Here is a 14,383-nt window from a genome sequence, read left to right as displayed (position 1 = left end):
ACCCACGCGTGCAGAGCACATTGGATTAGCAGTCCAACGCCTTAACCACTCGGCCACCTCGTCATATGAAGAATCTTTCTTTCATCATCTATCATACTATGCAATTATTTAATTTAACATATAAATTTCTTTTATTTTTAAATATATTAAATATATTTTTATTTTTTATTGAATACTTTAATTCATTCTAAAAAATTATTTCTATTTCATGTGTTTTATTTATACATTTAATAAATAAATATGTTACGCAATTAAAAGAATAAAAATGTTGCAATCAATTCAAAATTCTCCAATTTTTTAAATTTTGTAATATAATGTTAAAAAAATTACAAATATTATCGTAGAAACATTATCATTTAATGTTTAATAAAATAAATGATGTAAAAATCAATATATATATATATATTATATATTGTATATTATATATAATGTATATAATAACAATATATAAAATAAATATAATTTGAAATGAATATGTAGAATGTATGTCGTTGAGTTATTTTCATTTCTAATTTTCGTTATCTTATCTGCTAAAATATTTATTTGAATGTATAAGCAAAAAATATATCAATTTTGTAAATTATGCACTTTTTTTTAAAATTAAAAGTCAAATATATGATAATATTTAAGCCTCGACAAAACAATTAAATAAGACATTTTTACAACGTTTTGAATTCAAAGAAACATGAAACATATATTTATAATCTTTATTAGGTAATCATTTCTGTACTGTCTTGTCATTGCCTTGTTCGGTATTATTCTAAATGAACGCGATCTATTACTAATCTTATTACTTTTAATTTTATTTAATTCATATATCATAAAGTATGGAAAATGTGATAAATTCATCATTACTGTATACATCAATATACGATGAAGAGATCACGAAAAGTTTTGAAAATAATTTTTCAAGAATTAAAGGTAAATAATAAATTATAAACTATATAATCATTATATTTAGCGTTTCGTAATAAATAGAAGTAAATGTAATAAAATAAAATACGAAATATGTTATTAATTTAAAGAATTATAAAAAGAAAGTATACGAAAATAAAAATATTTTTAATTAACACTTATGTTTTAGAAGAATGTTATCTAGATCATGCAGGGGCAACATTATATTCTGATACACAAATAAAAAATGTTGCTTCTGATTTATATAATTCACTTTATGCTAATCCACATTCTATTGGAACTGCAAGTAATGTGACCCAAGATATTATAGAGCATATGAGATATCAGTAAGACATGAATAAACAAAAAATTAATAATATCATTAATTAAACAAAATTAGAATTTTTTTTTTTTTTTTATAGAATTCTAGATCATTTTCACACATCTGCCGATGAATATAGTATTATTTTCACATCAGGTGCAACTGCATCCTTAAAGATAATAGCTGATACATTCTTATTTAATAAAGATGAAAGAAATGTTTCCAATCCAGGCCATTTTGTTTACACACAAGATAATCATACTTCAGTTCTTGGTATGAGAGAAATTGTTTGTAAAAAAGGAGCAAAAATAACATGTTTAAATCATAATAATGTTTTTGAAGTTTTCAATTCTTCTTCAAAATCTATTAGTTCCCATTCACAACAGAACAATTTATTCAAAACTAATTCACTCTTTGTTTATTCTGCCCAATGTAATTTTTCTGGATTAAAATATCCTTTAACATGGATTAAAGATGTACATAATGGAGTTTTATCTAATGTAATTTCTAGTACATCTACAAAGTGGTATGTCTTACTTGATGCTGCTGCTTTTGCATCAACAAATGAGTTAAATTTATCTATTTTTAAACCAGATTTTGTTTGTTTATCTTTTTATAAAATGTTTGGATATCCTACTGGAATTGGTGCATTATTAGTAAGAAATGTTAGTGCAAATGCACTTCAAAAAATTTATTATGGAGGTGGTACTGTAAATGTATCTTTAAGCTCTGAATTATTTCATATAAAACGACAAAATCTTCATCAAAGGTAGAAATTAAAAACTATTTTAAATTAAATTAAATTCTTTATTAATATTTACTCTCTTACAGATTTGAAGATGGTACTATACCATTTCTTTCTATAATATCTTTAAAATATGGTTTTGACATATTATCATTCATCACAATGGAAAAGATTTCCAAACATGTATTTTCTCTTGCAAAATTTTTATATACATCTTTACTAATGCTTCACCATAGCAATGGAAGACCAGTTGCAAAATTATATTCTGATACAGTTTATGATAATCATGATATGCAAGGAGGTATTGTTGCTTTTAATCTTATACGATCTAATGGTGAATATATAGGATATATGGAAGTTTTAAATATGGCAGCATTATTTAAAATACATTTAAGAACTGGTTGCTTTTGTAATCCTGGTGCATGTCAAAGACATTTAGCACTATCAAATAAAGAAATTCTTCAGAATTATGAAGCTGGTTATGTTTGTGGAGGTTCTACAGATTTAATAGATGGTAAACCAACAGGTGCTATAAGAGTATCATTTGGATATATGTCAACAATTAAAGATGTTCAAACATTATTAGTTATGATTAAAGAATGTTTTGTTGATGGATCACCAATAAATAAAATTCCAGATTGGTGGTTAGATTATAAAACATTTTTATATAGAAAATATAATCCATATGATGAAAAAATAAAAGATACAACAAAATATGTGATACATAATAATGCAACTGAAATTAGTAATAACTTACAAGATAGAAAAAAAGAAACATTAACACATATTAATGATAATCCAATTTTTAAACTAATAACAAACACTAGTATAATTAAAAAAGAATGTACTTTAGAACAATTATATATATATCCAATAAAATCATGTGCTGCTTATAAGATAACAAATTCTTGGAATTTAAATTCAAAAGGTTTAGAATATGATAGAGAATGGATGATTATTACATCTTCTGGTACTTGTTTAACACAAAAACAACATATTAATCTTTGTTTGTTAAAACCAATTATATTTAAAGAAAAAGGAATTATGCAATTACATTATCCAGGTAAAAATTTATTTTATATATATATATATATATATATATATATATTGTAAATTTAATATTTCAAAAATATTTTAGGAATGCCTATTATGGATATTCCTTTAGATAATTCCAAAAATGAAACTATATGCCAAAGTAGAGTATGTGGACATAAAGTACAAGGTACTGATTGTGGTTCAGATGTTTCTAATTGGATAAGTTTAGCATTAGGACTTCCAAATTTGAGACTTATAAAACAAAATAATAATGATAATAAAGAAAAGGGTATGCTTTATATTATACTATTAATTACTACTATTAATTAAAAATAAAATTAAAATTTTATTTTATCATATAAATATATTTTTCTTTTACAGCTAATATTAAATCTGAATTATCGTTTTCTAGTCAAGCTCAATTTTTATTAATAAACAAAGCAAGTGTATTATGGCTTAGTGATAAAGTACGTGATAAAGAAGTGAAAAAAGACACAATTATACATAGATTTAGAGGAAATATAATAATAAGTGGTTGTGAAGCTTTTGAGGAAACACAATGGAAACATATTTATATTGGAAAAAATAGTTTTATAGTATGTTTTGAAAAAAGAATAAAAATAAAAATAATCTGTAATTAACTTTTTGATTATTAATGATTTTTTTTTTAGATAATAGGACCATGCACTAGATGTCAAATGATTTGTATTGATCAAACCACTGGTGTAAAAACAGTAGAACCACTACGTACACTTACAGAACAATTTCACGGAAAAATGAAATTTGGTATTTATTTAAGTAAAGAAAATAAAGAAAATGAAATTATTACTGTTGGAGATACCGTTTATATTTCATAATTGAATAATTAATATCATTGTTATTGAAATATAAATGAAAATATCTTTTAGATTATTTTTTAAGGTTATGAATAATATAACTGCAATTATATTTATTAAAAAAAAAATAAGTATAATAAATTTTAATTCGAATTATAATTTATTAAAAAAGATTTAATGTTAATTATTAATTATTATATTGGGTTTTTATATAAAATATAAACTATTATTATTCTTAAGATATAGATATATGCACCATAGTTACCAACTATTTCTATGGAAATATTCATTTTATAATTTACTTTTTATATTTAAAAAAAAATCTTTTTATACTATATATGCACTTAATATGTAAAAAATTGTAGTCTTATAAATTTCAGTATAAAAAATTTAAATATAAAAATAAAAAAATCAATGTATTTTTTTATATTTATATTATTTAATAAGTTGTAAAAATGTAAATCAATTGCAAATGTCAAATATTACAATTATTTAATTTCTCATTTCTCTAAATAATCTATATCTATAAATATAATCTAAAATTAGATTATATTTTTTCGAATTTCCTTTGTTAATTTGGTACTACTGTAATTATCAGCAATTTCCGTGGCGTTATTCTATACACATACTATCTTACATCATTGTGAACAAGGTTCAGTATAGTTCATGAATTTTGAGTAAGGTGTTGTTTCTACGTGTTTCTTCTGTTTATCTTTGATCATAAAATATTTAAATTTATTAGAATAAATGACGTTACACGTTGAATATTATATCGTGAAACGCGCGAATGTTTTGAAAATTGTACACGTAGGCAACAGGTGTCTAATGCCGCACATGTTTCTTTTTGACTGTAGCGATCATTTCTCATTTTAAAATTGAAAGATTAAGCGTAATCGCATACAAGTTATATTTTTTGGATTTTTAGTCATGCTAAAAACAGTTCATAGAATTTTATATCAAAGTAGCCATTTTAACAAAGTTTTACGATAAAAGTGTGCATAATTAGTTATTAATATATCAAAATGGAATATGATTATCTTATTAAATTTTTGGCTCTTGGAAACTCTGGAGTCGGCAAAACTAGTTTTTTATATCAATATACTGATGGCACGTTCGAATCTCGTTTTATATCCACCGTTGGTATTGATTTTAAAGAAAAACGTGTGGTAAGAAATTACTCTCATTAAATATGTTATTGCTTATATTATTTTATTTATTATTATAAATACAAATTATTTTATTTTATATAAATTTTATTTATTTAAAATATATTGAAAACATATTTATATAAATAAAATATAAATATATAATATAATAATTGTTTTTTACACACATATGTTATCACTTATAAATTAAATTCATTAATTATTACAGATATACCAGACGGCAAATGGTAGAACTCAACGTGTGCATTTGCAATTGTGGGATACAGCTGGTCAAGAGCGGTAACATTTATTATAATAATATATTATATAATATATTAGAGACTATTTTATAATAATGCATATCAAAAAAGGCTTTTAGTGTTTTTTTAACAATATTTTAGTAAAAAAAATTAAATTTATTAATATAAATTAAAAAAAAAAAGATTTCATTGCAAGCAATTAATATTTTATAATAGAGCAATGTTAGATTTCATAGCAAGTGCTGCAATGCTACTAATGTTCAGGTTCAGAAGTCTAACTACAGCCTTTTACCGGGATTCTATGGGTTTCCTTCTAATTTTTGATCTGACCAATGAGTTGTCCTTTCTTGAAGTAAGAAATTGGCTGGAGCAGCTTAGGGTATATACATTATTTATTAACATTATTATCATAAACATTGTACAATGAATGATGATTTGAGTTAATCTATTTATTGTAATTCTATTAAAAATACTAATATTTTGATTTTGATATATTGCATGATATAAATTAAAATTGTTTAGAAATCTTGGATCTTGAAATAAAAAAAATTTAATCAATTGTGCCTGAAAATTTGAAGCATAAAATGTGCTTTATTTTGTTTGCATGCTAAAAATAATTGTAGACTAGTATTAATTTAATAGTAGATATTAAATCTTTTAAATAAAAAACTTTTTATTTTATGCATACTTACATAAAAAAAAACTCAAACTATCGTTCGATCGAAAGATCGTAAAATTTATTAATATACAAGTATGTACAAAATTATTGAATGAAAATTAAAAAAGATTTGCATCATGTTTTTATTGAAATAATCGTTAATATATGATGATTTTTCAATTGATTGATTATTCTGATGAATAATATAAAAAATTCATATGTTTTTATTAGTATTAAAAACATTTTAAAAATAAAGCATTATATGTAGTATATTAATATATATTGTTTTAATTGAAATAATAATTAAAAAAAAAATTTTAAACAAAGTTTTCTTTTCATATATTTTATTATAAAAAAGAAAATGAATTAGAATTGTATCAGTTTTAATTCTTAAGCTGTTTACTATCTACTACTTCATTATGGTATTATTTCCGTTTCTTATTAAATATTCTTTTGTTTGATCGTTGATTCATATCTGTATACGTGTAGACTCACGCATATTGCGAAGATCCAGACATAATTCTCTGTGGAAACAAGTCCGACCTCGAAGATAAACGAGTTGTTAGTGAACATAAGGCACGGGAATTAGCAGAGAAACATGGGTAAATAACATAGTACATGGTATTACTTATTATCTTCCTCATCAATTATGCGATTAATTATTACATCCAGCATTACTGTAATCATATTTTTATTTCAAATTATAAATGTCTATATTTTTATAACAATTTCTCAAGCAAACTTATTTATTATATTATTTATCAATTATTTTGTTTCATATATTATTTTGTTTTATTTTGTTTCTATTGTCAATATAATTGTAAAATAAATTAAATCAATTTCCACTATTTACACTTCAAATCTTTAAAAGATATAAGTTTATTGAAACATCCTATTTAAGTATTTTTTTTTTTTTTTTTTTTTTTTGAAGAAAATACTGCCAAAAGTATAAATTATAAAGATCAAGAAGAACAGGAAGATTAAAAATTTCAATGAATTATGCTTTTCAGCTTGGTCTATCTGGAAACAAGTGCAGCCACGGGTCAGAATGTAGCACGTGCCGTGGAGATACTTCTGGACCGGGTGATGCGCAGGATGGAGACTACTGTGGATAAATCACTGCTACCTCACCAGAAAGTGTTACGATGCAACGAGCGTGACACACCGCCTCCAAGTACTTCCTGCTACTGCTGACACTGTTCTTACGCATAGCGTAACTGAATAATTTGCTTCGTAAAATTTATACTTTTTATTTAACTAACATTGTGGACTGACTGACTTGTATTTGAATATATCTTATCTTTAAATATTTCGAAATATATTATTTGCATATGCATATGCATGGGAAAATATCGAAGATGTATAAAATTTCAAAGCACTAACAATGATTTAAAATTGTATACCTTTATACATGTTGTTTCCTGCATTCACGCGCACACTGTTGTCTTCCATTAATAGCTTCCACTAGTACAAAATTATGTCTCGTTGCAAATCGTTGAACGTATCTTCTTCCCGATAACGTGATCTATCTGTTACTCTCGTACGCACAACGTGTTCAATATATCTTGTTTGTTTTCTCTGTTTATTCGCCAAAAATTGTGATATGATAATGTTGCGATTAAGTAAGGTGAAACGATCAATTTTCGATCTATATATATATATATATATGTATATGTATTTTTGATGCTGTTATTGTGCCCATACCAAAGTTGTACATCTAGTCGTTAAGAAATTATGCTGAAAATACAATCAAAGTGTTATCTGATATACTGTTTGTACTGTCGTGGAATGCTGATGAATGTCTCTGATCTTATCAAGTTTTTAAACAAAATGTATTTTACGAAAATTAAATGTTTGTTCTTAGCTATTAAGAGAAAATATTAAAAAATGTTAATCATTATCTATCCAAATCGAGAAAATTATATGTTGTTTCTTTCAATTTTTATGACTATGAATTACGATTGATCAAGAAGTGTTTAAATATATAAATATTTATTGAATATTTATATAAAAATATAAAGTGGGATGATGATTTTCTGATTTTTTTGAATTATATGAATCATCATAAAAGAAATGATGCAAGATTAAAATATTATAGGAATATTAAAAGAAAATTGATCTTTTGAAACTTTAAAAATGCGTTTTTGGAAAAAGATGTATTTGTAATATTTCTCTTAATGTAACAGATTGTTTAAAATAGAGATATTGTAAATTGTTGCTCTATCCTATATGTTGTATCACATCGATATAATAAAAGAAGATAGCACGAATTACATCTCTCTGTTTCGAAAAAATTCTGTTATTCATTTTCGGTTTGCTACGAATCTTGATAGCAACGGAAAATGAAAATGCACGATGATGAATTACTCTAATAAATTTTTGATCTAACTTTTTCTCGCGTACGAAGAGAATCTTGAATCTCGAATTTTGACGTATTTATTGGATTTCGAATGAATTCGTGTGGATCTTGATGTGTTCAAATTCCGACTAGATACTATTAAGCCGATGAAAATGTAAAATTGCATAATGATATTGGAGTTTGCGATTGTGTGTTTTCGACATTGTTTACTGTAAAATTGTTCGACTCGTTTTTATCTGTTGAACAATTCAAATCTAAATCAGGCAACGCAAAGAGCGTGCTCTATCGTGTATACGTGCTTATCTATCTATTTCATAAAAATTCTCTCTTGAGAAAATAGAAAATAGAATGGAAATTTCCAAGAATATTCTCGCAGGGTAAATAAGCCATCTGTAATTCTGCTTAAACGAAGTTTCTCTCCGTTTATCTGCAAATCCTCAACTGGTAAGACCATAAAGTAGCGCATTTATGGATAAGCCGAAGCTAAAAGCAACTGCCTCGCCAAAAACTCGACAACAGTTTAAACTCTAGGAGAACACAAAGTTCCAAGCAGATTTCCGATACAATCAATCAAAGGTGACGCTCTGAGACCTGTAATATAGGTCGTTCTTCGAACTTTATCTTACCAGTTGAAAGCTATGAGAAACTTCTTTGCGGCGAAGTTGGAAACAGGAAAAAAAAAAGAGAGAAAGAAAAAAAATTTTACCTCCATGAAGGGATCACCGACAGGTGTTCTCCGCATAGTACACCTTTCGGGACTTGATATCAAATGCAACAGATCGAGAAGGGAGATCGGTTAGAAAATTATTTCGAGTATCAGCCGGTGAAACTTCGTTTCATCAATAATAGGAAGAAAATGCGCGCAACTTTTCACTTTGAAAACTTTCCCGTGGAAACTTTCTTTATGGAAGTTCGATCGAAGTTTCTGACCGGGTTGAGCAGATCATTAGCTGACTATTTATACACAACGCTGTTATTGTTTACGGGTACGGATGGTTTTTAAGCTCGTCCATCGAGCGAAATGCATTTTTATGAGCGCAAGTTCGAACACGCCGCGCTTTTACGAGGATCCGCGCAATTGTTTCACGATCGAACGAACTTTCGACTCCTCATCGAGAGAACGTTTCCAATGAGATACTATACATTTCTACGCACTTGTTCGGGATAAACTTATCGGAATCAATAAAAATGCACAAGTTGTAAAAACAAACGTAAATGGTACATCGAGTTTTCTTCCCCTGGATAAACGATTTTTCATGGTTGTATTATTTTATTTTATTTTATCGCACGAATATATCGTTTTGATTTTATTGCTTCGAATTTTCCTTTTTTTTTTTTTAACAACTAACCACTGAACCGATTTAAAAAACACGATAAATCTGTGCAATGATATACCAGATTACTCGAATTTATTTATAATCCATTTTTCGATCTTGTTCACAGTTTCGCATAATTGGAATCCCAATTAAACCCGTTAAATCAAAATATTCTATATCAAAAGCTGTATGTACATAGTAATATACGTTACAAAAATAAAATCAGTGTTAAATATGATACATTATATACACCAACACATTAATTTGTATTCATACGTGATACTTTTTCCAATCAATTTCCAATTGTATGTATACGTTATAAATATATTAAATAAATTTTTTGTCTTCGAATTTTAACTTCAACTGTACCTATAGTATATCTATACATTCATAAAAATATATCCTTACGAACCACATCTCTCCCATAGATATATTTTCAATTTCTTAATTATTCCTATCGAATAATTTATCTATCCTTTTAATTCTATTCGATTCCACAGAATATGTACGTATTAAACAAAAGAATTATGATCTCTTCGTTTTGCTGAATAGGAAGAAATACATTTATTCAAGCTTCCCTTTGAAATTTTCATCGATCGTTCGAATGATTAGGTATCTGTAGCAGCGGCGTCTGTGTCGACAACGTGCCGTTGATGTCGATAACGACCACTTTGAGACTGCCATTTAGGCCTTGTCTATACCTAATTATTACGTAGACTCTCGAGTTCATTTGATGGCGGATGGACAAAGCAATGGAACCTGTTCAAAGCGCGCAGGACTACCAAAAGGACGCTATTTATCGAACCATGCTTGTTCTCCGATCAGCAGACATAAATGTCTCCTTCCATCAGCCTCTCTGAAATCTTTCTTTCTTCCCTTTTTATTCCTTCATTCGCAATACTCTCGAAATTTCTCTCTCTCTTTTAAGGTGTCAAATTTCCACGATATGGAATTGTCAGAAACTTTTTAATCCAAAATTTTATCGTTGCTAAGGATTGACCTATAATTTAATTTTTAAATAAAAGTTTTGAACTTTAAGCGAGAATTACATAATTATTATCGACCACGTTCCTTCTATATTTTTTTTTCTTCTACGTCCTTAATGCTTCATAAATCCGTGGATATTAATCAGTGGTATTCCAGTTTCAGGATGGCTGCTCCATAAACGGAACCAAGTTTCCCACCTCCGTCAGTTGCAAATAAACCAGGAAGCCGATGGGTGCTATCAAAAGCAAGACCAGCCAAGAAAGCAGAAGTTGCAGTCTGCTCCCAGTTTATGTATGGGCGTAGACATTACGTCGGGGAAACTTACGGGCGTGTAAGCGAGTCGAAGATGTGTGGTGCCAGGTTTTCGATCGCGGAACTGTCTGAAAATTAAATTACTTGGAACTTGGGGATGAAGTTTCGGTTATCGATTTCGGACACTGATCACTCGAATTAACGATCGAATCTTGGTAAGCTGCAACTTTCACGTGTATTTCATCTTAGCGAAACAGAGCTTCCGGTTACGGTTATGCAACCGTAGGATCCTGCTCACGTGGCAGATCTCTACGTGGAGCTTCTAAGAACTGATCGAGGAATACTTTTTAGCAAGATATTGATCTGATAGATAAAATGAAATTGCACCAGGATCATTCAACCGGAGGTTGAAAGTCGTTTCTGGATCGATGCTGATGTTGGCTGATATATTTCTTGAACGATAGTGTATTAAGAGAAAGAATTTCGAAGAAGAATTTCTACGAGAAAGGGGAGGAACGAATAAAATGGATCGTCGAATTGAATTTTACGGAATTGTTAATTCCTTTTTGAACTTTTTTTACAACATTTTCGAAAAGATTAATATTTGATTTCTATTTGAAAATAAATTCAACGATGTATTTTTCTTTCCTGTTGGTTAACTTGTCCAACTTGTTGAGATCGATATTTTTCTTGCCACGTTCTGTTGTTCTGTTACTTGGAAGATGCATCGCTTGGAAGAAAGAGTATCGGTACTGTCGGAAACTCTTAGCTCTTCTGTCGTTCTACAATCCTAGTAACATTGGATCGAAAGCATCAATATGTTATGATAAATTAATAATAAAATTATACCCTTTCATTGCTCCTCTTGTCTAACACTTCTATTTTCCTTCTGTATCCCTATTAATATCATACGAAGTGCTAAGATGTTATATTAAAAAATAAACTCTGTTCGATATTGTCGTTCTATCTTCTTATTAATGTAGAGACAAAAGTAATGGAAGTGTATAAGTATAGATATAGTGGTCTTGAATCTTCTCCTCGCGTCTCTATTTAGTTCCTCTATCAGCATTCTAGACTCCTGTTACAGAAAGTCGTTTTTCTTTAAGAATATTTCATACTCGACTCGAGAAAATGTTGAACAATTAATTCTTAATTGAAAGGATTGATTTAAATGAGTACGTAATAATAACATAATTATGCAATAAATATTTACATATTAATCAATAAGATAAGTTATTTGTTGCACGTATATAAATTAAATTTAATTGTTCTTCTAATATTTTTTGTTTAATTAATTTCTTATTAATTTCGAGTCGACTGTATCTCTATCTTCTGATAAGGTATATAGATAATTATTTTAAACGATAAGATAATTGAATTGGTAATTCACAAATATTTTTTACATTCCACAGAAAAAGGAGAATATAAAAAACCGTCCCAATTCTTGAAATAATAGCAATGCAATCGAGGAAATCGCCTTTTTATTTCCTGCCTACGGAAAAACTAACTAAATTTCTCGTTCGAAATGGACCAATTGACAAATAGCTCGTATCGAGGTGGCCCGGAAATTGCTGCGTGCACGAGAAGCTTGAAAAATTAGACATTGCTCTCGCCGGAAGTTGTTGCTCGACAGCCAATCGTCGCTACTTACATCCGATGTTCCCGCTTCTTTTCGATCGAACTTGGGGACGTTAAGGGTGAAAATTGACATTGCCTTGACGATGCTAAAACACGTTTTCCAAATTTCACGGGAAATTCCTCTCTTCCATCCTTTAACGAACTTTCAATTATTCAATAAATCTTACTCTTAAAAAACATTCAAAATACGAGATATTTTACATCACATCTGATCAGTATTAACACATAACATTATCGTTAACTTTCTAGTTTAAATTCTTGTTTGCTTCATCTTTTCAATTTCATTCTATAATCAACGATATTCTATAATCCGTTCTGAAAATCATAATCATAAAGCTCTAACATATTCTCTAATATATTACAGTTACCTAAACTTTGTTTGAAATACTTTTCTATAAACTACTAATACCTACCTATACCTACCTTTATCTCTCCCTCTAAATCTCTTTACACGTCGTTTCGTTCATTTTATCTCTTTCCTATATTAAAAAAAAAAAAAAAGAAAAAAAAGGAAGAAAAGAAAAAAGTCTTGGAAAGTATGCAGTTCAAATTCCCATCGGACGCGCGAGACATCCACACCGCTTCCTTTTTATCGTTCTTTTTACACTCTTGAATAGCCGTGATCGGCGATGGCCGGTGTCATTTTGCCACCGCCGGGGTTCCTGCTCCCTCGAAAGAACTTTTCTATCCCCCTCCTTTCTTTCCCTCGCCGCAAATTGTAAAGGGGAGGCGGATTTACCGGAAGAAAGAGCGCGGGGAGCCGCATCCGGAAGCATCCGCAGCCGCGCCGCTTACGATTCCCTGGGCTGTCCTAAAACAAAGCGGAAGTGGAATAAGAAGTAGCAGCAGGCGGTTCAACTTTTCTTTTCGTGGAAACGTTGTGGATCGTTTCCACGCTGGCCTCGAGGAAAGTGGCCGACGATAAGGATAACGATCCCTACGGAGAACGTGACGTTAATTGGAAGAGGATCACCACCCTTCCCACCATCACCTGGATGAACCCTCTCGATTTCCTCTACCAGCTTGCTGGTAATGACCAGGAATCTTTAATTGTTTCCCACGCGGTGTCGGAATAAATCCCGGTTTCCTAGTAATGGGATCAAGCAGATTCGAAATGGGTTCGAGGTTAGATTGGGATTAATGTCAAGCGTAAATATTTAAGAAGGGTGTAACCTTGAATATTCCAACTTGTGGGGAAAGTTGAATGTATTACATTAGGTAGGAAGTTCTTTTCTTTTTTTTTTTTCTCCAAATTTTATTACGTAAATCAGGGAGAAGATTATTCGATTGTTTCAGTTGGATAGATACCTGTCTATTGACTTTCTTTCTGCCAATTCTTCTTACGTCGGGCGATTTCTTTCTAACTCACCGTCATCGAACTTTCTCGGTGCGCTCGAAAGATCGCCGTCTTCCGAATTAAAATTTCCGGCTGTAAATCTTTGGCACGACTTTTTGCACGTTCCGTAAGATACAGCGTTCTCTCCCAGTGGCGCGCAAACCATTTCAGTAGCTTCAACAACTGATTTCTTAAACTGGAATACAAATGCTTCTCGCACGCCACATTACTTGAAATTGTTGCACGGGATTGAAAACTCTCAGAGCTCATTTTAAAAACGAAAGAACGCTCTTTCGGATGGCACCAGAAACGGTAAAGTAATTCGAATTCAGAATAATCGTAGAAAAAAAGGGGAAGGAACTTATTTGCACGCCTAATATTTAAAGAAATATTAAAGGAGTATTTTTGTAATTTTTCTAAATTAATACGTGCCTTGAATACCGATACTGCGTTATTTTTCTCGTAACATCGAAGAATATAATATTTATAACTAACAATATCGTACACGTATAAACATAATTATTTTTCAAAAAGATTCTCAAAATTTTGCAGACGCTCATTTCGAGATTCTGAGAGCAATCACAGAAAAAGGATTCCTCG

At 29.2% G+C, this 14,383-nt stretch overlaps 2 protein-coding genes across 3 annotated transcripts; both read left to right on the top strand.

The window, feature by feature from the left end:
- The first annotated feature begins 648 nt into the window (after window positions 1-648).
- Window positions 649-4,154, top strand: LOC102680384 (molybdenum cofactor sulfurase 1). 2 transcript variants are annotated; one of them, XM_006615296.2, is made up of 7 exons: window positions 649-921; window positions 1,085-1,241; window positions 1,317-1,985; window positions 2,048-3,024; window positions 3,100-3,285; window positions 3,378-3,592; window positions 3,668-4,154. In XM_006615296.2, exons 1-7 carry the CDS (start codon window positions 828-830, stop codon window positions 3,851-3,853), a joined length of 2,484 nt encoding a protein of 827 aa, XP_006615359.1. In that variant the 5' UTR covers window positions 649-827; the 3' UTR covers window positions 3,854-4,154. The 2 variants fall into 2 exon arrangements, with proteins under 2 accessions (XP_006615359.1, XP_006615360.1); XM_006615297.2 differs by having other exon boundaries at window positions 677-921; window positions 1,088-1,241.
- A 288-nt stretch (window positions 4,155-4,442) lies between these two features.
- LOC102680619 (ras-related protein Rab-27A) lies at window positions 4,443-7,735 on the top strand. The gene is made up of 5 exons (XM_006615298.2): window positions 4,443-4,998; window positions 5,207-5,277; window positions 5,502-5,616; window positions 6,385-6,497; window positions 6,906-7,735. Exons 1-5 carry the CDS (start codon window positions 4,855-4,857, stop codon window positions 7,087-7,089), a joined length of 627 nt encoding a protein of 208 aa, XP_006615361.1. The 5' UTR covers window positions 4,443-4,854; the 3' UTR covers window positions 7,090-7,735.
- The last annotated feature ends 6,648 nt before the right edge of the window (window positions 7,736-14,383 follow it).

Source organism: Apis dorsata, unplaced genomic scaffold (genome assembly GCF_000469605.1).
Source record: "Apis dorsata unplaced genomic scaffold, Apis dorsata 1.3 scaffold_220, whole genome shotgun sequence".
In the NCBI taxonomy this organism is placed as follows: Eukaryota; Metazoa; Arthropoda; class Insecta; order Hymenoptera; family Apidae; genus Apis; species Apis dorsata.
The sequence above is the reverse complement of the archived record's forward strand: the minus strand, read 5'-3'. Positions and strand labels throughout refer to the sequence as shown.